The sequence below is a fragment of the Podarcis vaucheri genome, assembly GCF_965113315.1.
Source record: "Podarcis vaucheri genome assembly, chromosome: 14".
Lineage (NCBI taxonomy): Eukaryota > Metazoa > Chordata > Lepidosauria > Squamata > Lacertidae > Podarcis > Podarcis vaucheri.
Genome location: NC_138752.1, coordinates 48,291,537 through 48,313,636, shown reverse-complemented (window position 1 = coordinate 48,313,636; position 22,100 = coordinate 48,291,537). Strand labels below are relative to the sequence as shown.

Genomic DNA, 22,100 nt, shown 5'->3' with positions numbered 1-22,100 from the left:
CCGGAAGGTAGCAACACCAGAATGGGGCCTTCTCTGCAGTGGCTCCCCATCTGTGGAATGATCTCCCCAGGGAAGTTCGCCTGGCGCCTTCATTATACACTTTAGGCACCAGGCAAAAACGTTCCTTTTTAACCAGGCCTTTGGTTCATCTGTTTGACATCCTATACCAGGTTTCCACAACCTCAGCCCCCCAGATGTTTTGAGACTACAATTCCCACATCCAGATGTTTTGAGCTCTACCTCTCCTTTAAATCAGAACCAGTGAAGGCGGTGAAGGTCCTGTGTGAGTGCCTGGAGGCGGTTGGAGGATGGATGGTGGCTAACAGATTGAGGTTGAATCCTGACAAGACAGAAGTACTGTTTTTGGGGGACAGGGAGCGGGTTGGTGTGGGGGATTCCCTGGTTTTGAATGGGGTAACTGTGCCCCTGAAGGACCAGGTGTGCAGCCTGGGAGTCACTGTGGACTCACAGCTGTCCATGGAGGCGCAGGTTAACTCTGTGTCCAGGGCAGCTGTCTACCAGCTCCATCTGGTACGCAGGCTGAGACCCTACCCGCCCGCGAACTGTCTCGCCAGAGTGGTGCATGCTCTAGTTATCTCACGCTTGGACTACTGCAATGCACTCTACGTGGGGCTACCTTTGAAGGTGACCCGGAAACTGCAATTAATCCAGAATGCGGCAGCTAGACTGGTGACTGGGAGTGGCCGCCGGGACCACATAACACCGGCAGATCTAAGAGATCTGCATTGGCTCCCAGTTTGTTTCCGAGCACGATTCAAAGTGTTGGTGCTGACCTTTAAAGCCCTAAATGGCCTCGGTCCTGTATACCTGAAGGAGCGTCTCCACCCCTATCGTTCAGCCCGGACACTGAGATCCAGCACCGAGGGCCTTCTGGCAGTTCCCTCATTGCGAGAGGCCAAGTTACAGGGAACCAGACAGATGGCCTTCTGGGTAGTGGCGCCCGCCCTGTGGAATGCCCTCCCATCAGATGTCAAAGAGATAAATAATTACCTGACATTCAGAAGACATCTTAAGGCAGCCCTGTTCAGGGAAGTTTTTAATATGTAACGCTGTACTGTTTTTAACACTGATTGGGAGCCGCCCAGAGTGGCTGGGGAAACTCAGCCAGATGGGTGGGGTATAAATAAATTATTATTATTATTATTATTATTATTATTATTATTATTATTATCACAATTCCCATCATCCCTGACCACTGGTCCTGCTAGCCAGGGATCATGGGAGTTGTAGACCAAACACATCTGGAGGGCCAAAGTTGAGGAAGCCTGTCCTATACCTATTGCAATTATTGGTAAGGTTTTAATATATTTTATATATAATTTTAATTCTATCAATATTCAACTAGTTTTTTTTAATGGTTGTTTTTTTCTATGTTTTCAGTGGTTCTTGTTTTTAATCGTAAGCTGTCCCATCAGGGGAGATGACAGGGTATAAAAAATATACTCAAATATAAATCCATTGTTCTTTTAAGTAAGAATGTAAGAAGAGCTTGCGGGATCAGGCCAATGGCCAATTTAGTCCAGCATCCTGTTCCCACAGGGACCAACCAGATTCCCAAGGGAAACCTGAATGCAGGATTCGAACACAAGACCTATCTCCCCTCCTCTGGTTTTTAGCAACTGTTACTCAGAAACATTGCTGCCTCCATGTTTTGAGGCAGTGCTGAGCCATTGAGGCTAGTAGCCATCGATACCCCTCTTCATGAATTTGTCTAAGTCTCTTTCGAAGTCTGCGTCCGTCGCTGCCCTCCTGAGGGGGCCAGTTCCACAGATTAACAATGCGCCGCATGGAGAAGTCTCAACTTCAATCTGTCCCGAATCTTTTAGCGTCCAAGAGTTCTAGTGTTTTGCGAGAGGGATGAAAGCTTATCTCTATCCACTTTCTCCATGCCATCCATAAACTGATAAATTTCTATCATGTCGCCTCTTAACTCACTTTTTCCTCTAAGCTGGAAAGTCCCACACGCTGCAGCTTTTTCTAATAGGGGAGTCTCTATATTTCCCTCAATCGCAGTGGTTGCCCTTTGGAGAACCTTTTCTGCTTTAGAAGATAAACAGTGAAGCAAGCAAGCTTCTTCTTCACAAAAGGAGCTCCAGGGCTGAGACCAGCCTGGCTACTCTTTCCTCCCCAAAAGCACAGAGGAAAGCTGCCAGCTGAACCCTAAGCATAAATCAACCTGTGTGACGAGTCTAGTGAAATAAACGGTGCTTTTCCTTGACAGTTGTGCCGATGCTTTGCTCAAGACAGTTTGGAAATGATGGATGACCCAGAATGTGCCAACCTGGCTTTTGGGAACGTGCCTTATACTGAGCTGGTATTGTCTACACTGACTGGCAGCAGCTGTCCAGGGTTTCAGGCAGAGGACAATCCCCTGCTCTACCTGGAGTCTGGGATGGAGCCCAGGACTGGGAAAGCAGATCTTACACACACCATATTTCTCTTCTCCAAAGATGCAGGAAGACGCCTTAAAGCAAGCCAGATTTTGCGGTCCACTGAGTCCAGTTTGTCTGCTCCCCAGAGTTTCAGGCAGGACAGATGCCCAGCCCAAACCTAGAGATGCTGAACCTGGGACCACCTGGATGGAAAGCGGATGCTCTGACCATCAGGTACGGACCCAAACAATGCCTTGATGGGCTTCCGGTCCTCCAAAAGAAGAGTAGTCTATCTGGCGCTGTTGGACACAAACTCCCATCGTCCCTGACCTCTGGCCATGCTGGCAGGGCTGGCTGGGAGCCACAGTCTAAGACAGGGTCAGCAAGGCTTATTAGCCATGGGCCAGATCACTCCCACGGATGATCTCCACTGAAAATCGCGTCTGCGCATGTCCATGGCGCAGGAAATCGCTTCTGCACATGCCCAGACACCGGAAATCGCACCTGCGCAGAAGCGTTTTTTGGCATCTGGGCATGTGCAGAAGCGATTTCTGGTATCTGTGCATGTGCAGATGCGATTTCTGGCACCGCTCGGCGAGTCCCCGCACCGCACTGCGCCGGTTTAGTGTAGCGCAGTTGGGACTTGCCAAGCAGATGGCTTGGTTTGGGGATGGCTCATGGGCCGGTAAAATGGTCTTTGTGGGCTGGATCCGGCCCATGGGTTGCACGTTGCTGACCCCTGGTCTAAGAGCACCATGTTGGCTCCTCTTGTGGCTAAAGATTGGAAACATGGCTTAGAACGCACACTAGGTGTAATGCACATGTCCCAAGATTGGTCTCCCCATTTTCTTCTTATTGAAAGGCACTCTTGGCACGGGGCTGCAAACTCCATTCGCCAGCCTCCATGTACAGAGGCAGTCTACCACACACACAAAAAAGTTGCTAGATATCATGTCTCGAGAGCAGGCTTCCTGGATGTTCATTTAGATGGGCTTCTGGACTATCCAGGATAACTCTTCTTGTTTTCTTAAATTTGCTCGCAATTCTGGGAGAGGAAGTGTCTAATCTTTTCTCCCTGGGGCAATGCTTGAGATCGAAACGGTCCCTTTGACACACTGATTTCCCCCTTCTCCCCATCATGAGTGGGAAATCAGTCAGCCCTAACAGGAGCTTCTGCAGAGGGGAAAGGAAAATACCGTAAGGGTCTTAAAGTACGCAGCAGCCGAAGTACGCGAAGGATCCCCAGGATCTTAGCCCCGCCTGCTGACGCCATGGAAACGATGATGTCGATGATAGACACGAAGACGAGGATTCCGTCCAGGACGTTCCAGCTGCTCTGGAGATAGGTGTTTTCCCCGGAGAAAAAGCCAAGGGCCACGACCTGAAGGCAGAGAAGATGGTGAGGGTTAAGAAGCCGAAACAATAGCTAGGCTGATTCTCCCATCGTACAGAATCTTGGTACATCGGAAGCTTTCTGATAGGGACTCCTTTCGGGCGAATGGGGCACTGCCCTAACATCCTTAGTCTAACCTCAACCAGACCTTGCATGCCTACCTTCTTCCTCACAACCCATCCAGGTAACAGGAGCAGGCCGGCAGTAAATCACACTGTGCACATTGGAGAAAGCTCTTCATTAGCAAGAACGGTATCTGCACAGACCTGGAGGAGTGTCAGGTCTAATGAGCACAGCAGCTCATCCCTGGTAGGTCTTGACCCATGGATCTGTTGCAGAGACTGAAAGTCCCTGCTTCCCCACCACCATCTAAGTTCCTTCCTCTGCAGGGTTTCCCCCCAAGCAATCAGAGACTGTGCCTGTGTGAAGCCAACCCTCTCCTCTGCCCTTTTCATGCCTCTTCTGGTTCTGGGAGACAAGCGGGGAGGGGAGATTGTTGCAGCAGGAGGGGGAGACACTTGTGGCTCTTCGCCATCCAGACTCATCTCTTGGCCTCCCTCCTCTCCTGCTTCTGCCTCTGATTTTGGACTTCTCTCTGTCACAGATTCCCCTCGCTCACTGAGTGCTGTGACCTTCCAACATCTCATCTTCACAGTCTTCTCCCTCTCTGACCACTCATTGTCTTCCCACCACCAATCCCCAGTGGTAGACTAAGATGTTAGATTCCTTCCTTAAGAACTGATAACACTTTACAGAGGAAAACTGAACGAAACAGCATATCATTTGAGGAGGAAGGAATGGAGAGGGTTTTCTTTCTTTCTTAGCTTCAGCCTTGTACAGGGCAGGAAGATATTCAGCTCAATATACACAGGGGAAACTCCCTCAGGTCCACATAGCCAATCGGACCATGTTCTACCTCATCGAAGATCATGTCATTATATTTGGTTGCTAAGCAACAGCAGCACCCCTCTTTAAAAAAAATAATTGCAACATAATGACCATTACTAACAAAGGTAATAGATTTCAGGACTATGCCACTTCAGACTGTAGTGGGCTCATATTTTTGAAATCCCCCCTCATGCATCAGCATCACTCTCACCTGACTGGAATAGCTCAGTTGGTAGAGCATGAGATTCTTAATCTTAGTGTTGTGAGTTCGAGCCCCACATTGGGCAAAATATTCCTCCATTGCAGGGGGTTGGACTAGATGACCATTGTGGTCCCTCGCAGCTTTACAATTCTATGATCTTTTGTGCTGGATTATGCCCTGCAGGGAGGGATATTTACCTCTTTGCCACAAGGCAGCATATTTAACAGAAATATGAAATCTCTCTTCATAAGCTAAAGTGGTGCACACTACAATTCTACATTCTGCGTAATGGGTAGATTGCCTTTCACTGTACATGCATATAGCGGAAATAAGACCAGGACCAAGCTCTGATGGTTTCTTTTCTGCATGCCTCCTGGTTCAGCTTTACCTTGACCATCATCTCGGCGACAAAGATGGCAGTGAAAATGTAGTTGGAGACGCTCAAGAATATCCGCTCCTGTAAAAAATAATAATAATGGAGGTAGGGGAAAAAGGTATGAGCGAGTGGGCAGACTGCTCAATCCACAATGCCATGTGGTTACACTCGGGGCAGATATATATACAGTGGTACCTCGGTTCTCGAACATAATCTGTTCCAGAAGACCGTTCGATTTCTAAAACGTTCAAAAACCAAGGCTCAAAGGGCTAGCTGCAAGTTCAATGGAGAAAATAGAAAAATACATAGCGGAAGCCATTCGACTTCCAAGGCACATTTGAAAATGGAAACATTTACTTCTGGGTTTTTGGCGTTTGGGTCCCAAAATGTTCAGCTTCTGAGATGCTTGAAAACCGAGGTGCTAGGTTGGCAGGAGCAGGGTCTGAGCAACGGGAGCTCACCTCGTCGCGGGGATTCGAACCGCCAACCTTCTGATCTGCAAGCCCTAGGCTCTGTGGTTTAACCCACAGAGCCACCCGCGTCCTTTCCACTTTTCCTTAGGATGCCCCTATTTTCATTGGAGAAATGTTGGAGGGTATGGAGTTATCTGACTCCAGAGCTGTCTGAAAGCAATCTTGTATAGGGAAGTTGTTGTTGTTGTTTTAATTTAAAAAAAAAAATGTTTTATTATGTTTTTCTATATGTTGGAAGCTGCCCAGAGTGGCTGGGGCAACGCAGTAAGATGCACGGGGTATAAATAGTAAAATGATCATTATGGAATGGGACGTTCCTATTTTCATTGGATAAAAGTCAGAGGGTATGCAGGAGTGGGCAGGGATCATGGTGCTCATATGTTGTTAGGCTCCAACTCCCATCGTTCCCAGCCAGCATGACCCAATGGTCAGGGATGATGGGACTTGTAGTCTTGGACAACCACATGACCCTTCTCCCTTCTCCCTCCTTCCGCTTAAAGTTTGCAGGCTGCAAAGTAAGTGGTTCTTAGCATCCGATCTCCCAGCGATTGGGGCACTTTCTGGTGCTCACCGTGCTATTGGGGTCGATATCTGGCCTCTCCAACGCGATGGTGATGCAGTTGAGGAAGATGAAGACGAGAACGATGTGGTCAAACATCTTGTGCGCGATGACCTTCTGGCAGTTGGCCCGAAGCCTTGAAGACGAGAGCACAACTGCTTACCACTCTTGTTCTTTCCGAGCACAATTCAAAGTGTTGGTGCTGACCTTTAAAGCCCCAAACGGCCTCGGTCTAGTATACCTGAAGGAGCATTTCCACCCCCATCATTCTACCCGGACACTGAGGTCCTGCGCCGAGGGCTTTATGGCGGTTCCCTCACTGCGAGAAGTGAGGTTACAGGGAACCAGACAGAGGGCCTTCTCGGTCGTGGCACCCGCCCTGTGGAACACTCTCCCACCAGATGTCAAAGAGAACAACAACTACCAGACTTTTAGAAGACATTTGCCTTTTAATGAATTGATGTAGTTTCATATTATGTACCTTTTATATGGGGTTAGCCATTGAGCAGGCTCAATGAAATTAATGAAGATGACTAACTTAGGTCCGCCAATTTCAATGAACTTAATGGGGATAGTGTCTGATTATGGTCGGTGGACTGTAAATAAGTTATATCTGGATTTGGAGCAGGGGGAGGAGGAGGAGATTCTCCCATCTCTGCTGAGGCGCTCTTACCGATTCTGAGGTGAAAACAAATAGAGTGACCAGTCCTCATGAGTCTTGCACCACTCTGGCTTGTAGGGCTCCAGGGCCTTACGAATCCTATAGCAGTAACTCTGGATGGAAAACAAGACTTTTATTATATCATTCCTTTAAGCGGCTTGGAGCTCTTTGGAGGAAAGGCAGGATATAAATGAAACGAGAAAATAAGGCATTTCCCAATCTTTCACATTTGACGCCCACTTTCTTGAGCAAAGGGCGCCAGCTGAGCTGGGCATTGGCTGAAGGCCCCAAGGGCTCAGAAGGACCCCTTCATTGACCTGATCCAGTCGAACGGCCCATCTCCATCCCTCCCGCCTGGACCCCACATGGCTGTTTTGGTGTGGGTCCTGAATCTATGCAGACCAGGCTGTGGATCAATGAAGTCTATAGATCTATAAAGACTACATCAGGGTGGTCCAACTCTTCATACCAGGTGGGCTGTGACAGTACTTTGACATGGAGGTAAAGGTAAAGGATCCCTGGACAATTAGGTCCAGTCAAAGCGACTATGGGGATGTGATGCTTATCTCGCTTTCAGGCCGAGGGAGCCGGTGCTTGTCCACAGACAGCTTTCCGGGTCATGTGGTCAGCATGAATAAACTGCTTCTGGTGCAACAGGACACCATAACGAGAGCCAGAGTGCATGGAAACACCATTTACCTTCCCACTGCAATGGTACCCATTTATCTACTCGCACTGGTGTGCTTTCGAACTGCTAGGTTGGCAGAAGCTGGGACGGAGCAACGGGAGCTCACCCCGTCGCAGGGATTCAAACCGCCGACCTTCTGACTGGCAAGCCCAAGAGGCTCAGTGGTTTAGACATGGAGGGAGATTGGCAAGGCTAGATCCTGATTAGCTTTGCAAATGTGCTAGCAGTTTTATTGCTGCACCACTGGGGTACAAATGAAATAAGCCAGCCATTCTGAACCTGGGGTCCTCAGTTGTTGTTGGACTACAACTCCCATCATCTCTAGGTGGGCAGGACTAGTGGTCAAGGATGGTAGGATTTGTAGTTCAACAACCTTTGGGGACCTCGGGTTGCAAGTAAATAATAAAATAGACCCCCCCTGTGTACATTAAGGGTCACTGGCGAGGAAGCAGGTCCCGCCTTCCGTTCGCCGGTTCTGACTTACGTCCTCCATGTCGTCATCGTAGTCGAGCGTGTCGTCCTTGTGCCCATCTACGTGCAGGTAGAACTCGCTGGGCACGTGGAGCATCTTGCCATTGCAGTCCTGGTACTCGGCGGGCAACATTGCCACAGGGCTGATGTTCAAGGGGTGGTGGCGCACCCCGGGGACATGGAGGAGTTCAGGCATCTCCAGGGCACCTCTGCAGTCCAGAGACTCTGCCCTGCGGTGCAAGGGGGGCCGGCTGACGGCGCTGAGCTTGGCATCCTCCGCCTCATCGTCGGTGCTGCCTTTTCCTTCCCCCGAGAGCAGGGACTCGCGCTCCCCGCATTGACTCTTCTTCTTCAGGCTGGGAGCCCGCCCGAGGCTGTTCCAGCTGGACCGGCGGCTGCCCCAGTTGCTGCTGGTGCCCCAGTTGGCGCAGGGCGAGCTGCGGAGGCTGGACTGAGAGAGGGCGGGGAGCAGGTCAGAGCTGCCAGGAGAAAGGGCTGGGGAGCCTAGCATTCTCCAGCACCCATCAGCCCCTGCTAGCATGGACAGGGATTACTGTATTTTTCGCTCTAGAAGACACACTTTCCCCCTCCTAAAAAGTAAGGTGAAATGTGTGTGCGTCTTATGGAGTGAATGCAGGCTGCACAGCTAATCCAGAAGCCAGGACAGCGAGAGGGATCACTGCGCAGCGCTCCCTCTTGCTGTTCTAGCTTCTGGTTTAGCCGCGCGAAGCCTCTTCAGGGCACGGGGAGCCTTCATCTCGCTGCCCTGAGGAGGCTTCGCGCAGCTATCCCTGGCTTTTGTGGGAGGTGGGGGAAGGGACAGAGGGCAGCCCCTCAGCCCCTTCCCCCACCTCATGCAAAAGCCCGCAAGAGCAGCGCTCCCTTTAAAGAGCCGCGCGGAGCGTGTGTGCGGCTCTTGGGGGCTTTTCCCAGAGGAGGGAGAAGGGCAGCCCTCGCGGCTCGTGAAAGGGAGCGCTGAGCAGAGCCTGGGATGCATACAGACTCTGCTCAGCACTCCCTTTAAAGAATATTTTTTTCTTGCGTTCCTCCTCTAAAAACTAGGTGAGTCTTATGGAGCGAAAAATACGGTATGTGCGTCCGGTGATAGATGGAGGGCCACAGTTTCCCCACCCCCCTGGCCAGAAGAAGGCAAGCTACTGAGGGCAAGTCAGGGCAGGGGATGCTATCATGGCAAGTAGCCAACGACAACCTGGCTGTGAGCCATGGACGATAAGGTTATTCCACGGAGGGAAAGGTTGTTGTTGGCCACTAGTCATGATGGCATTGGTCCACCTCTGAAGGCCAGCTTCTGGGTGTGACAACTGGGAAGAGCGCAGTTGTGCTCAGGCTTGCTGCTTGGCCACGTCCTGTGGAAACAGGGTGGAAGGAAGAAATTAAGAACAGGCTGTAGGATCAGGCCAGTGGCCCATCTCGTCCAGCGTCCTGTTCTCACAGTGGCCAACCAGATGTCTCTTCTGGGAAACCTGCAAGCAGAAGAGCCCTCTCCTCTTCTGTGGTTTGCAGAAGCTGGTTTTCAGAAGTACTGCTTGCTCCAACTGCATAGCATAGACATCAGGGTTAGTAGCCATTCATAGACGTGCCCTCCATAAGTCTGGCTTCCTAAACCCTACAGTTAGCTGGCTTATCAATGACAGGATGTCTGTGCTTTTGTGAATGACTACAGTTAATGATGTAGTGATGTCTTTTTCTGCTTTTCCATCCCCCCCCCGACTTCCCTGTTCGCAACCTCCCCACCTGCTGAGTTCTACAAGGGCAAGAGCATATTGCACCGATCCTGACCCAACCGCTCTGGCTACCAATTAGCTTCTGGGCCCAATTCAAAGTGCTGGTTTTGACCTACAAAGCCTTAAATGACTCTGGACCGACCACAATACTTCAAGGACTGCCTTTCTCCATATGAACCGACTCAGACCCTGCACTCATTCTCTGAGGCCCTTCTTCATTTGCCTCCTCCATGTGAGGTCCAGAGGATGGCAATGCAAGAACAGGCCTTCTCTGTGGTGGCTTCCCATCTGTGGAATGCTTTCCCCAGGGAGTCTCACCTGGTGCCTTTACGATACATCTTTAGGCGCCAGGAGAAAACGTGCCTCTTCAACCAGGTCTTTGGCTAACTGATATCCTATAGCCTTTTAAACGTGTCTTTGGGAAGGGGAATGTATTGTTTTTGCTGTTTTGTTTTTAATTATCTCCTTGTGTTTTCATCTTATGATGAAGGGGTGGTGGTCTATAAATCTAATAGGTAAAGGTAAACCATCAGGTCCAGTCGTGACCGACTCTGGGATTGCGGCACTCATCTCACTTTACTGGCCGAGGGAGCCAGCATACAGTTTCCGGGTCATGTGGCCAGCATGACTAAGCCACTTCTGGCGAACCAGAGCAGTGCACAAAAATGCTGTTTACCTTCCCGCTGGAGCGGTACCTATTTATCTACTTGCACTTTGATGTGCTTTCAAACTGCTAGGTTGGCAGGAGCTGGGACCAAGCAATGGGAGCTCACCCCGTCGCGGGGATTCGAACCGCCTACCTTCTGATCAGCAAGTCGTAGGCTCTGTGGTTTAACCCACAGCACCACCCACGTCCCTATAAATCTAATAAAAATAGCTAAATAAAACGCTGACACTGAGGAGGTGGTGGTGGAAGCCAACAGGTGCAGTCGGTGTTGGTTGTAAGTTAGAAGACAGGGGGGTGCTGGCAGAGGGCAGTCTGAGCTTGGTGGGGCAGTGCCCCATTTGCCATAAAGGACCAGCCTCAACTGGGTAAAATTTACATTCATTGCTCCGCCCACTTTTGCTCTGACTCCGCCCACCACTTGCTTGCAGCCCCTGGACAGCTGCCCAGAAGGGAATTTGGCCCCCTCTGCTGAAAAACGTTCCCCACCACAGGTATAGCTCTGTTCTGGGTCGCCATCCAGGAAACCTCCCTCCGGGTTGGTGGATATGAGGAGAGGCAATCAATCAAAAACTGGGGCCCCGGAGTACTTGGTGTGCCCAGTTGCAAAGTAGCCTTCGCCCGCCCTGCTCTGCCCAAATGTTAGCTACCAGCAACACTTGTAAAATACCAAGGACTTTTGGTCGAAGCTCAGCGGGTCAATCGAGGCGTTGCTCCCTCTTCTGGAGTCCGCAAAGGGGTAGACGGCGTCCATGTGCGGGGAACACTTTGGGGTGGGCATGGGCGTGGCAGCAGTGCGCATGATGATCGGCGGGGGCATGCTCCCCTTGCCCTCCAGGTGGCCATTGGGGGTGACGGCGAGAGAGTACATCTTCAGCTCTGGAAGATGGAAAAAGCTCTTGTCAAGGGCATGGACAGACCGGCCAAATTCTCAGCAGGTGCCTCAGTACGACAGCCGCTGGGGATGTACAATGCTATTCTGACTTATAGCTGGATACTTGAAACACATGGACCAAAAGCAGCATTGAAAACTTTCTCAATTGGATTGCCCCACCCCAGTGGCGTAGCATGGGTTGTCAGCACCCGGGGCAACGCAAGTAATTTGCGCCCCCTAACCCGTGGATTTGCGCCCCCTAACCCTAACTCCCAGATGTTGCGCCCGGTGCGGCCGGCCCCCCCTACACCCCCCACGCTACGCCACTGCCCCACCCTAAAAGAGAACCACCAAGGATCTAGACATCATGAAGATCTGACGTTCTTTTCCTCGCAGAGTGCTTTTCTCCAATGACAGCTAATGCCTTCACCAGCAATCAATGGCGGAAGCAAACAGGTTCCCATTTCCCAACGGATCTGTGTTTGTAATTTGAATCAGCTGGAGAACAGAACTCATCATGTCCTGAAATGTCCTCTGTAGGACTTTTAATTTTTCATTGCTTTGTCGGCTGCTTGGTTTTGTGATACACAATCACACTTTGCCTGTACAGTGGAACCTCGGTTGTCAAACATAATCCGTTCCAGAAGACCGTTCGACTTCTGAAACGTTTGACAACCGAGGTGCAATTGCCGGTCGGCAAAATCCATTGAAAAAATGGAGAAACACGCCTCGACTTCTGAGGCACATTCGAAAATGGAAGCATTCACTTCTGGGTTGTCGGCATTTGAAAGCTGAAATGTTTGACTTCCAAAGCGTTTGACAACCGAGGTTCCACTGTATGTCATTTTTTTTGAATTTTAAAATCAAATGTTATCATATTTATATTGCTTTTACATAAACCGCTTAGAGGATTTTTATGACAGTGAAAGGTAGAAATCTGGGGTGGGGATTTTCATGCAAAAGCTGATAGGGAAACCCCCTGGGGTGTTTGTAAGTTAGAAGGCAGGCAGGTGAGCGAGGGGCTGTCTGTCTGAGGGCAGACTAGGTTGGGTTGGGCAGTACCTCGATCACCTTAATGGACCTGTAGGTGCCCCACCATGGGAATGGCATCCCAGCTTACCAGAAGCACGGAGTTCCTTCAGCTTCTCAATCTCTTCCTCAAAGTTGATGGATGTCTTGTCCTCATCGGTGTCGGATCTGTTGGCATCACCCTGTTGGAGGGAAAGTTGGGTGGGTGAAGAGAAACTGAATTAATCTGCAATGCTGAACTCAGCAGTGGCTGGCACCTATAAGAGACTGCTAAGATGCAAGGCAGGAGGCCAACAGCAGGTGGCGCAAGTGTCCATGAAAGGTCGGAGCCGGAGCCATAGGTGCCATCTCGTGCCAAAGATTGTGGGTGCTCGCAAAGAAGGGTTTCAACTTTGCCCATTGATTTTGTGGGCGCCCAGCCCCACAAATAGATTACTGGGGGTGATGAAGGACCTGCGGCCCCATGGAGCCAATTGCAGGCAGGTCTAACTGATTCTAGTTTCATCTCCATCCTCTTTTCTACAAGGGCAACTGTGAGATGGAAGAGAAGGAGGAAGCTAACAGCCGAGATGGCAGACAAGTGGCCCCTGGCCATTGGACTGAGCACAGTTCCCCACCACCCTGTTTTGGACACTGGATTTAATGGCCTTGCAGTGCCCTCTTTAGATGGCCGTTTGTATGACTTCAGGTCTGAAGGTCAGCATTAAGCATTTTCTTCTACCTCTCCATGCAGCCATTCCATACAGGTGATGTGGGGGGCGGCGGCGAGGAGAGAATACTCTGAGCATGCACAGTTTTGGAGAGTAAACTCAATTAAATCATAGTGCAAGCGGGGGCTACAAGAAGAAGCGATTTGCCTGTGAGGAAAGGTTGCAGTGTCTGGAGGTTTTTAGTTTAAGTAAGAGGCAACATCTTAAAAAGCAGAGACATCACCTTGCCGACAAAGGTCCGTATAGTAAAAGCTATGGTTTTCCCAGTAGTGATGTATGGAAGTGAGAGCTGGACCATAAAGAAGGCTGATCACCGAAGAATTGATGCGTTTGAATTATGGTGCTGGAGGAGACTCTTGAGAGTCCCATGGACTGCAAGAAGATCAAACCTATCCATTCTAAAGGAAATCAGCCCTGAGTGCTCACTGGAAGGGCAGATCCTGAAGCTGAGGCTCCAATACTTTGGCCCCCTCATGAGAAGAGAAGACTCCCTGGAAAAGACCCAGATGTTGGGAAAGATGGAGGGCACAAGGAGAAGGGGACGACGGAGGACGAGATGGTAGGACAGTGTTCTCGAAGCTACCAGCATGAGTTTGACCAAACTGCGGGAGCCAGTGGAAGACAGGAGTGCCTGGCGTGCTCTGGTCCATGGGGTCACAAAGAGTCGGACACGACTAAACGACTAAACAACAAGAGACAACATGGTGGATGTTTATAAAACTAAGCATGTCATGGGAAAAGAAGATCAAGAAAAGTTTTTCTCACTGACTAGAACTCATGGACATCCAGCGAAACTGAATGTTAGAAGAATCGGGACAAATAAAACAAAGGATCCCTTCATGCAGAGTGCAGTTAATCCAGAAGGATCACTGTGTGTTCTGAAGAAAAGGGAGTTTGCTTCTGGTAGTCTTGGGACTAAACACTTTCTTAGGATCAAGCACCATTTTGTTGCTAGAAAGGATAATATATACATTTTTCTAAATGCCAAAGCAATAAGATGAGCTTCTGTTACCAGGCGGTGGCCTGCCAGCAGCCTCCTGACTAGAAAACGTTTCTAAGAATAATCCTCCAACACTGGAAAGGCCAAGCGTGGAAAACTGGATACAAGAACTCCTGCGTTTAGCAAGCCATGAGAAAACCCTGCTCTGTAAACTGCATGAAAATACTAGCTTCCAAGAGATTTGGAGCGCATTTTTGGAACTCTCCACGTCACACAATGCCCACAACTAGGAGAACTCCTCTGTCACATAGAGGTGGGAGAAAGGTTGTTTTCTGCTGCTCCAGAGAAGCGGACATGGAGCAATGGATCCAAACTACAAGAAAGAAGATTCCACCTAAACATTAGGAAGAACTTCCTGACAGTAAGAGCTGTTCGACAGTGGAATTTGCTGCCAAGGAGTGTGGTGGAGTCTCCTACTTTGGAGGTCTTTAAGCAGAGGCTTGACAACCATATGTCAGGAGTGCTCTGATGGTGTTTCCTGCTTGGCAGGGGGTTGGACTCGATGGCCCTTGTGGTCTCTTCCAACTCTAGGATTCTATGATTCTATGATTCTAACTGGGAGGCTCAACGCAGGGATGGAAATGCCTGCATCTTAAGTGTTTTTAATCTGCTCTGTGAGCAGAGCCTAGATACTCATTTCTCCTAAACCTTATCAGAGCCGGTGAACCTGGACACTGGATGACACACCAAACTACTAGACGTCGGAAATAAAAATGCTGTAACAACAACAACAACAAAGGCCTCAAGGACTTTAAAAGACGATTAGACAAATTCATGGATGTAATGGGAGAGGATTTACCCCAGCAAATTATTTGTCAAAATTACAAATACCCAAATACAGACGGTCATTTACCCTCACTAGATTCAACGTGCTGCCATCTGCCTTATTGCAGGGCAGATTCGAGGGTAAACCGTACGTGGAACGAGTCTGCCCCTGCGGCTTGATGGAGGTAGAAGCTGTCTCTCATGTCTTGTTACGCTGCCGTTTCTACGGGGATATACGCTTGGTATTTATCACTCCTGTTATACAAAAATCTCCAAACGGGTCCAAACTCCAATGTCTAATACTCCCGGCAGAGGACAAGGATCTGGAGATTACGCTAAGGGTGGCCAAATTCTGTGTGACTGCCATAAAACTCAGGGAACAAGCTGTACTACCAAATGATTAAGGTTTTAAATGAGAATTTACGTTATATTTTAGTGATCAAGATTTAATGTATATTTTTTTAACTGCCGTTATATCTGAATTGTCTCTGTTAAACCCAATTGCAATTCAATGTATTCAATGTTGTGTTTTATGATTTTTCTGATATTGTAAGTGAGCCAGAACTGGTCTGTGACCGTAATAATAAAATTCATTCATTCATTCATGGGTGAGAAGGCCCATGGGGGCTCTGCAATACCTCCATTGTTGGAGGGAGCAATACGTCTGAAAACCAGTTGCTGGAAGACACAGGAGGGGAGTCTTGAGTTCAGATCCTGCTTGGAGAAAGCGTGTTCTCATTCATAGAGAGCATGTGTTGCGGTGGGGTCTGGAAGGCCACCCCTCTGTTGCTGGATGGGTTAGTTTGGATGACCATCCACAGTGATTGGGTGGTTGGGTTGTTGGGCAAATTTTGGTGCTGCTATTTTGGGGGCTGGGCCAAAGGTTATAAATTGAAGTCACACAGCTCTGACTGGGTACTTTTGCTGTGTGCACCGGATCACCCGCCCACCCTCCCTAATTTTAGGAATCTTGGTTGACCTTGCTATGCCTGCCAAGGGGTCGCCTGCTTTTGGGGCAGGGGCCTGGTAGGAATTTTGTCCATTTGGCTGATTGGCTGGTGCCATTTGGTTTTTGCCTACTGCGTAGCAAATCGTCATAACTTGTAAGGTTGCGGTTAGGCATTGGTTTAAAAATTGGTTGGTGGAGGGGTAAGGATTGGCGGTGCCAGCCCCTCCAATGCTGCTGCGGAAAGGGAATTCCGTTAAAGGAATCCAGGGGCTTGTCATTCTTTTGTCCGTACCCCTGAAGGGGGCTTAGGGCTGTGCAAGCCCCAGGGAGCATGAGGGGGGGTGAGGGTCTGGTGCCTCGCTCCATGCTCTCCCCAATATTGTTTTCCCTTACTGGCTTTCGCTGGAATCCGGAAGTCAGTTCTGTCCCTAGGCGTGGGGACAGATAATCATAACCAGTACCTAAGCAACCACTCACATTTATGTATTTTAATAATGTTGTGGCCAAAATTATGCCAAAAACCTTAAACAAAAATTATGTGTGAAGTGTGAATCATTTGGGGGTGGATTGGAGGACCTCGACACACAACAGCCTTGACCAAAGGTGTCATGGACTTTGAAGACACTTGAACTCAGGACGCAAGGGAGCAGTGGTGTAGCGTGGGGGGTGCCAGGGGTGCCGGCCGCACCGGGCGCAACATTTGGGGGGCGCGTTTGGCCGGCCCCCCTCGAGGAAGCGGGAACCTCTCCAAGGCGGGAGAGACCTCCTCCCGCCGCCAGCCTTCGGAAGGCTGCTCCGAAGCCTGGCGGTGGGGCGGAGAGACCTTCTCCCCGCGCCAGCCTTCGGATGGCTGTCCTGAAGACTTGTGGTGGGAGCAGTGGCGTAGCGTGGGGGGTGCAGGGGGGGCTGCCACACCTGGCGCAACATCTGGGGGGGCGCGGAAGAGACTCGAGTGCTAAAATCCACGGGTTAGGGGGCGCAAATTACTTGCCTTGCCCCGGGTGCTGAGAACCCACGCTATGCCACTGCAAGGGAGAAATGTGCTAGGAAGAAGGCACGCTTGGCAAATCCACACCGTGATCAACTCCCACCAGGAAACCAATGTCCCCACTGTGGAAGGACATGTGGATCCAGAATTGGCCTCCACAGTCACTTGCTAACTCATTGTAAAAACTGTGTTTATGGAAGACAATCTTACTCGGCTAGGAGGGATCGCCAAAGAAGAAGCACGTTTTCCACAAGCATTTGGTTAGCTGCTGTGAGATTAGGATGCTGGGCTAGAGGGCCATTGGCCTGATCCAAGAAGCTCATCTTATGTTTTATGTGTTGGCAAGCAACCAAGGAATCGGGGGCAATTGGCAGGCCCCCAGCTGGCTCCAGCCCACTGGCCGGTGTGCTGGGCGAACTCCAGTCCTTGTTGCAGCATCTGCGACCCACAGCTTCAAAAGCTGGAGCATCTCAGCAGAGATAACGCACAAACAGAAGTGGCAGGAGCATAGCTGTCAACTTACAGATTTGAAAATAAGGGACCAGCAGCCTCGAAAATAAGGGATCAGCAGCCAAAATAAGGGATTTTCCAGGCACAGGTATGTTTGACTTCTGAGCCCCTCTGAGCCAAAGGCAGAGAGCCCAGCCAGCAGCCAAACGAAGCCTCAAGCCTCAAGGAAAACCACTGTCATCTCTCCGCTGGGAAGCGCTGAGCAAAGGTGAGTCCCCAGGCAACGCAGGACAAGGCATGCAAGCTCCACCCCCCAGTCGTTCTTAGACTTCTTATTGGGTGAGCAACGCAGCCAAGCAACACAGTTGGAGCCTCCCTCCTCCCTGGCCGGCAGGGAGGGAGGGAGGGAGAGGAGCTGCTTCCTTTGAAACCCGGGAAATTTAAGGGACATCATCAATAAGGGACAGCAGCGGGACATGGCGCTGGGATAAGGGACTGTCCCGCCAGATAAGGGACGCTTGACAGCTATGGGCAGGAGAGGTAGTGTAAGCGTATTTACAAGCAGTTTATTTGGCAAACAGCAGACAAAAGGAAACATGTCTGATCCCTTTCGTGTCCAAAGCAAGACAGCTAAAGCAAAAGCTATACACAAATGGAAGTTCCCAGCAAGCTGTGTTGGCAACAGACATGTGACATACAACAATCATGCCTGTTCCTTAAGGTGGAATGGAATATCCCAACATTATGATGGGCAGAAGGAAGGAGGGGAGCTGCGAGGCAGCGGGGCTGGGGGGGGGAGGGAATCAGCCAGTGGCTGATTTTTTTTTGGGGGGGTCAACTTTCCTATGCACAATCTGTAGTTGACCTCTTTTGCAACGTTTTATTTTGAAATCTTTGAAGATAATATTTGAGTTTCCTGTTAATTACGTTGCTTCGAACTTGTACTTTATAATTTCACTTCCTCCAGTAACGTCTTATTCTGGCTTGTTTCATTTGATGTTTTAATGTGGGTTGTAAACAGCTTTGATACCCCCCCCCAAATATACGGTGCTGTAGAAATGAAATGAAAAATAATAATGAATAATAATCCCGTTCAACCAAAATCTGCTTCGTTGCCGCCGATCAGTTTCAGACCCCTCACCCTGGTTATGAAATTTAGATTCAAGGGAGGGAGCACACAGCATATACACGCAGAACTGCCTCTAGATTCAACTTGTTCAATCTTCCTTCTGAATGAAGCTAAAGGAAGAGGGAGAACAGATGGCTTTGGCACTTTTTCCCTGGAAATCTTTTGTGCTACCAAATGAATAATTCAGTTTTTTTTTTTAGGGGGAAAAACTTTTATGTACATTTAAATCACAGCCTGTAACAGCTCCAATAGGAGCCATTAGCAGCCAGCAACAAAGCACATCCCCCTTTCCCCTTTCTTTCTGGGTCTATAATTACATATTTATGGAGAACCTCACGCAAGGCCGCCAATTCCCAGCTTTGTATATGCACACCATTAACACAGACAGGAAATTGGAGGATCTGGAAGAGAGTCCTTCAGCTTACGCAATACGTTATTTTGCTGAATGAAATTAATGCATCGCAATTCTTTCTCTTTGCTTCCTCTAAGAAGTGGGGTAGGGGAAGGAAGCTCAGGTTCTGAGTTAGCAAGTCTGATGTCGGGGTTCGGGAACCAGTGGCCACCCAGATGATGCAGGATGCAAGACTAACGATCAGGAACGACAGGAGTTGCAATGCAACAACATCTGGAAGGCACGGCGTTGGCCAGTCCCGGAAGATGACAGACAGACAGCTGTGTGAGTTTGCTCTCAGTCATGAGCTTCATGGCTCGTCTCTCTGGCCTAGGTGAGCAGGGCCTGGGGATAACCCTTGAAACACGGTCCAGGTCCGGTCCAGAATCTGGAGGTTCTGCTAGGAGTCAGTCCGACAGGGCCAAGGCAGGACACGAGGCAGGAAACCAGGCAAGGGCAGGGGCAGGATCTGGCATATAGCAATGTTGCTCCCGCAACTTGGGGCAGAGCCCGACAGCCTTTTATCTTTGTCGGGGTAACGGCCGGTCCTGTTCCCCCGGTGACTCACCTCCCTGTTTCGCCCAAAGGTAAGCACTCTTCCTGCGAGTACTCAGGTCTCTCCTTCTCTCAGACCTTAGTCTGATGGCCTGGGATTTGGACTCAGAGGATGAACCTGAGGAATCCCAGCCTGCACAGGAGTCCCCACCTCCAGAACCAGCTGAGCCGGGGCTGGGGCCTTAGCCTGAAGGGTCCTCACCTGTGCTGGATCCTCAGGTGCAGGCACCAGCTGAGTCTGCTCTGGCTCCTGAGGTGATGGAGGACCCATTGCCTGCAGGTGCTCCACTCTCAGCCCCGTCAGGGGAAGGTGAGGTTGCCTCTGGGTCCAGTAACCCTCCAGCCTCTCCTGAGCTGCAGAGGCTCAGGGCAGAGAGGCGGAGGGAACTAAGTTCTCGCAGGAGGAGTGCTCGCCTCCAGGCCAGGAGAGGCAAGTCACCTGTGGACCGGGGCCGCTCTATGCCTCAGAGGAGATAAAGGCCAGCCAGTCCCAGGTTGCAGGAGCAACATTGTTGGTAGCCTGTTCCTGCCTGCACCCTGTCCTGCTCTTCTGCCAGAGTTCCTGACCTCACCTGACTCCCTGCCTTGGACCCAGCTTCAGCTTTGACGGACAGCCTCCATACCGCACCCTCGACCTCGGACTGGACTTGGATCTCACCGCACGGTTAATCCCTCGGGACCAGCACACTTAGTCTCTGCAGCTTGGGAGATGTCGGTGGGTTACTAGACCCAGAGGCCTCCTTAGCCTCCCCTGACCCAACCGGTAGTGGAGCAGCTGTAAGTGATTGCCCAGCTGAAGGCAACAAGGTAATCCCCATATCTGGAGCTAGGGTAGGCTCAGGCCCCTGACTCGGCCCAGCTGGTGCTTGTTGCAGGGGAACCTGTGCAGGCTGGGACTCTTCAGGATCAAGCCCCAGACTAGGTTCAGATGCCACCTGAGGCAAAGGATCTGGTGCGGACTGAGATTCCTCTGGTTCCAAGTCCGAGCCTGAGTCCCAGGCCATCACACTAGGTATGGATCAAACTCCCTCGGGAGGTTGTGGACTCCCTTTCATTGGAAGTTATGAAGCAGGTTTTGGGTGGCCACCTGTCATGTATGATCTAGCTGAGATTCCTGCATTGCAGGGGGGTTTGATTAGATAATCCTCTGGATTCTATGACATACCATTGGTGGGAGGCAGAAGTAGGCAACAAATTACATCTTTGTGTACTGGTAATTTTTAAAATGAAATTCACTTCACATTTTAACACAAACTTACATATTTCACACTTCCCCAAACTGTATGTGAACTGAAACATAGCTTTCCTTCAAAACTCACATTCCACACCCTCTCTGAATTTTGTGATGCAACTGCGTGAATTTTGTGTCACCGAATGTGTTCAGAAAGGCATCCTCAGGGCCGGATTGAGGTTTAACGAGGCCCTAAGCTCCTGAAGGTAATGGGGCCCTTTATATGTCCGGCTGTCCTTGGTCAACAACAAATTGTCACTGATTTTGTGTGTTGAATATATGCTATATGGTGATTTATGGACCTAATGGGTATCTAAAGCCATTTGCACATAACAAAATATGTATTTTATCAAAGTAATTGTTGAATTGAAACCAGTGATATTTTAGGGAACAGGCTAACAGGTGGGGCCCATTACTTACATCATAGGAGCCTACACAACACAAAACACTGTTGCTGTATGTAGGTTCTATTTTATTTGTTTTTTATCTTATATGTGGAAATTTACATCCAGTTTTTTCCCCTTTAATTTTTTTGGGGGCCCCCAAGAGAGTGGGGCCGTAAGCTATAGCTTGTTTAGCTTATAGATAAATCCGGCACTGGGCATCCTATAGGCGAAAGTGTGCATCACTGCTTTTAACACAGTGAGGAACATTGACCGGTGCAATCCACTATGGAAATGTCAACCAGCCATTCTGGGCTACCTGCTAACTAAGGAGCCGTCGGCCAGAAACCCTGATAAGAAATGCCTCCATCTATGTTCCCCCAGGTTCTGCAGCCATCTTTCTCCCTCCCCACCCTCAAATAAAATTTGGACATCAACCCATTTGGCCAATGCCAAATGTCCAGCGTGATTCTTCCTTCCACCCATGCTGCTGATAGAGGCTAAATTCACATTTTAAGACCCTTCGCTGCCCTCTCATCGTCCTCCTCCTGGATGCCCAGATGCAATTGACCAGTCCAGTGCCTGCCTGGCAGCCAGCCCTTTCTTAGATGTGTCCATCAATCCCAGTCAAAGAGTTTGGTGCCAAAACTGATGTGCCAGAGAACAGGCGGGTGATTGGAGACAAATAGAGCCAATACACAGCTGCTGGTGTGGCAGAACTGTCCAATTTTTTTTAAAAAAATATTATTTAGGAAAAGCCATTGTAGAAATGCAAATGGAAGCTGTGAATGACAGCCAGGGCCACCCTCTTCCCAGAAAATCTGGGCTGCTTTCCCAAATATATGTTGGTATATCCAACCTCTGCCCCCACCCGGACATCTCTGATGTGAACATAGCTGAGGACCAGATTTCAGCATAAGCTCCAGCGCTGGCTCAGAAGACACTCTGGCCAAGAGCTGGACATTAATTCAAAATGGATTTAAACTCAGCTTAATGGCTACTAGCCATGGTGGGGATTTCTCCTCCCACTCTCAGTAGTGCTTCTGAGTATCAGTTGCTCTTCGGCTCAGGTCCTGCTTGCAGCCTTCTGCACCCAGGGCAGCTGTCTACCAGCTCCACCTGGTATGCAGGCT

The 22,100-nt window shown here is 49.8% G+C and overlaps 2 protein-coding genes across 4 annotated transcripts in view; one reads left to right on the top strand and one right to left on the bottom strand.

Moving 5' to 3' along the window:
- Positions 1–22,100, bottom strand: part of CACNA1H (calcium voltage-gated channel subunit alpha1 H) — a 384,808-nt gene that overhangs the window by 50,005 nt on the left and 312,703 nt on the right. For all 3 annotated transcript variants that reach the window (XM_082199567.1, XM_082199569.1, XM_082199568.1), the window contains exons 15-21: positions 12,508–12,598; positions 11,184–11,392; positions 8,118–8,555; positions 6,958–7,058; positions 6,297–6,420; positions 5,265–5,333; positions 3,590–3,774 (exon numbers count right to left, since the gene is read on the bottom strand). In XM_082199567.1, coding sequence (XP_082055693.1) covers positions 3,590–3,774; positions 5,265–5,333; positions 6,297–6,420; positions 6,958–7,058; positions 8,118–8,555; positions 11,184–11,392; positions 12,508–12,598 — 1,217 coding nt within the window. The remainder of the gene's footprint in view (positions 1–3,589; positions 3,775–5,264; positions 5,334–6,296; positions 6,421–6,957; positions 7,059–8,117; positions 8,556–11,183; positions 11,393–12,507; positions 12,599–22,100) is intronic.
- Positions 1–22,100, top strand: part of SLC5A10 (solute carrier family 5 member 10) — a 514,359-nt gene that overhangs the window by 310,234 nt on the left and 182,025 nt on the right. The gene's annotated exons all lie outside the window — the stretch shown is intronic.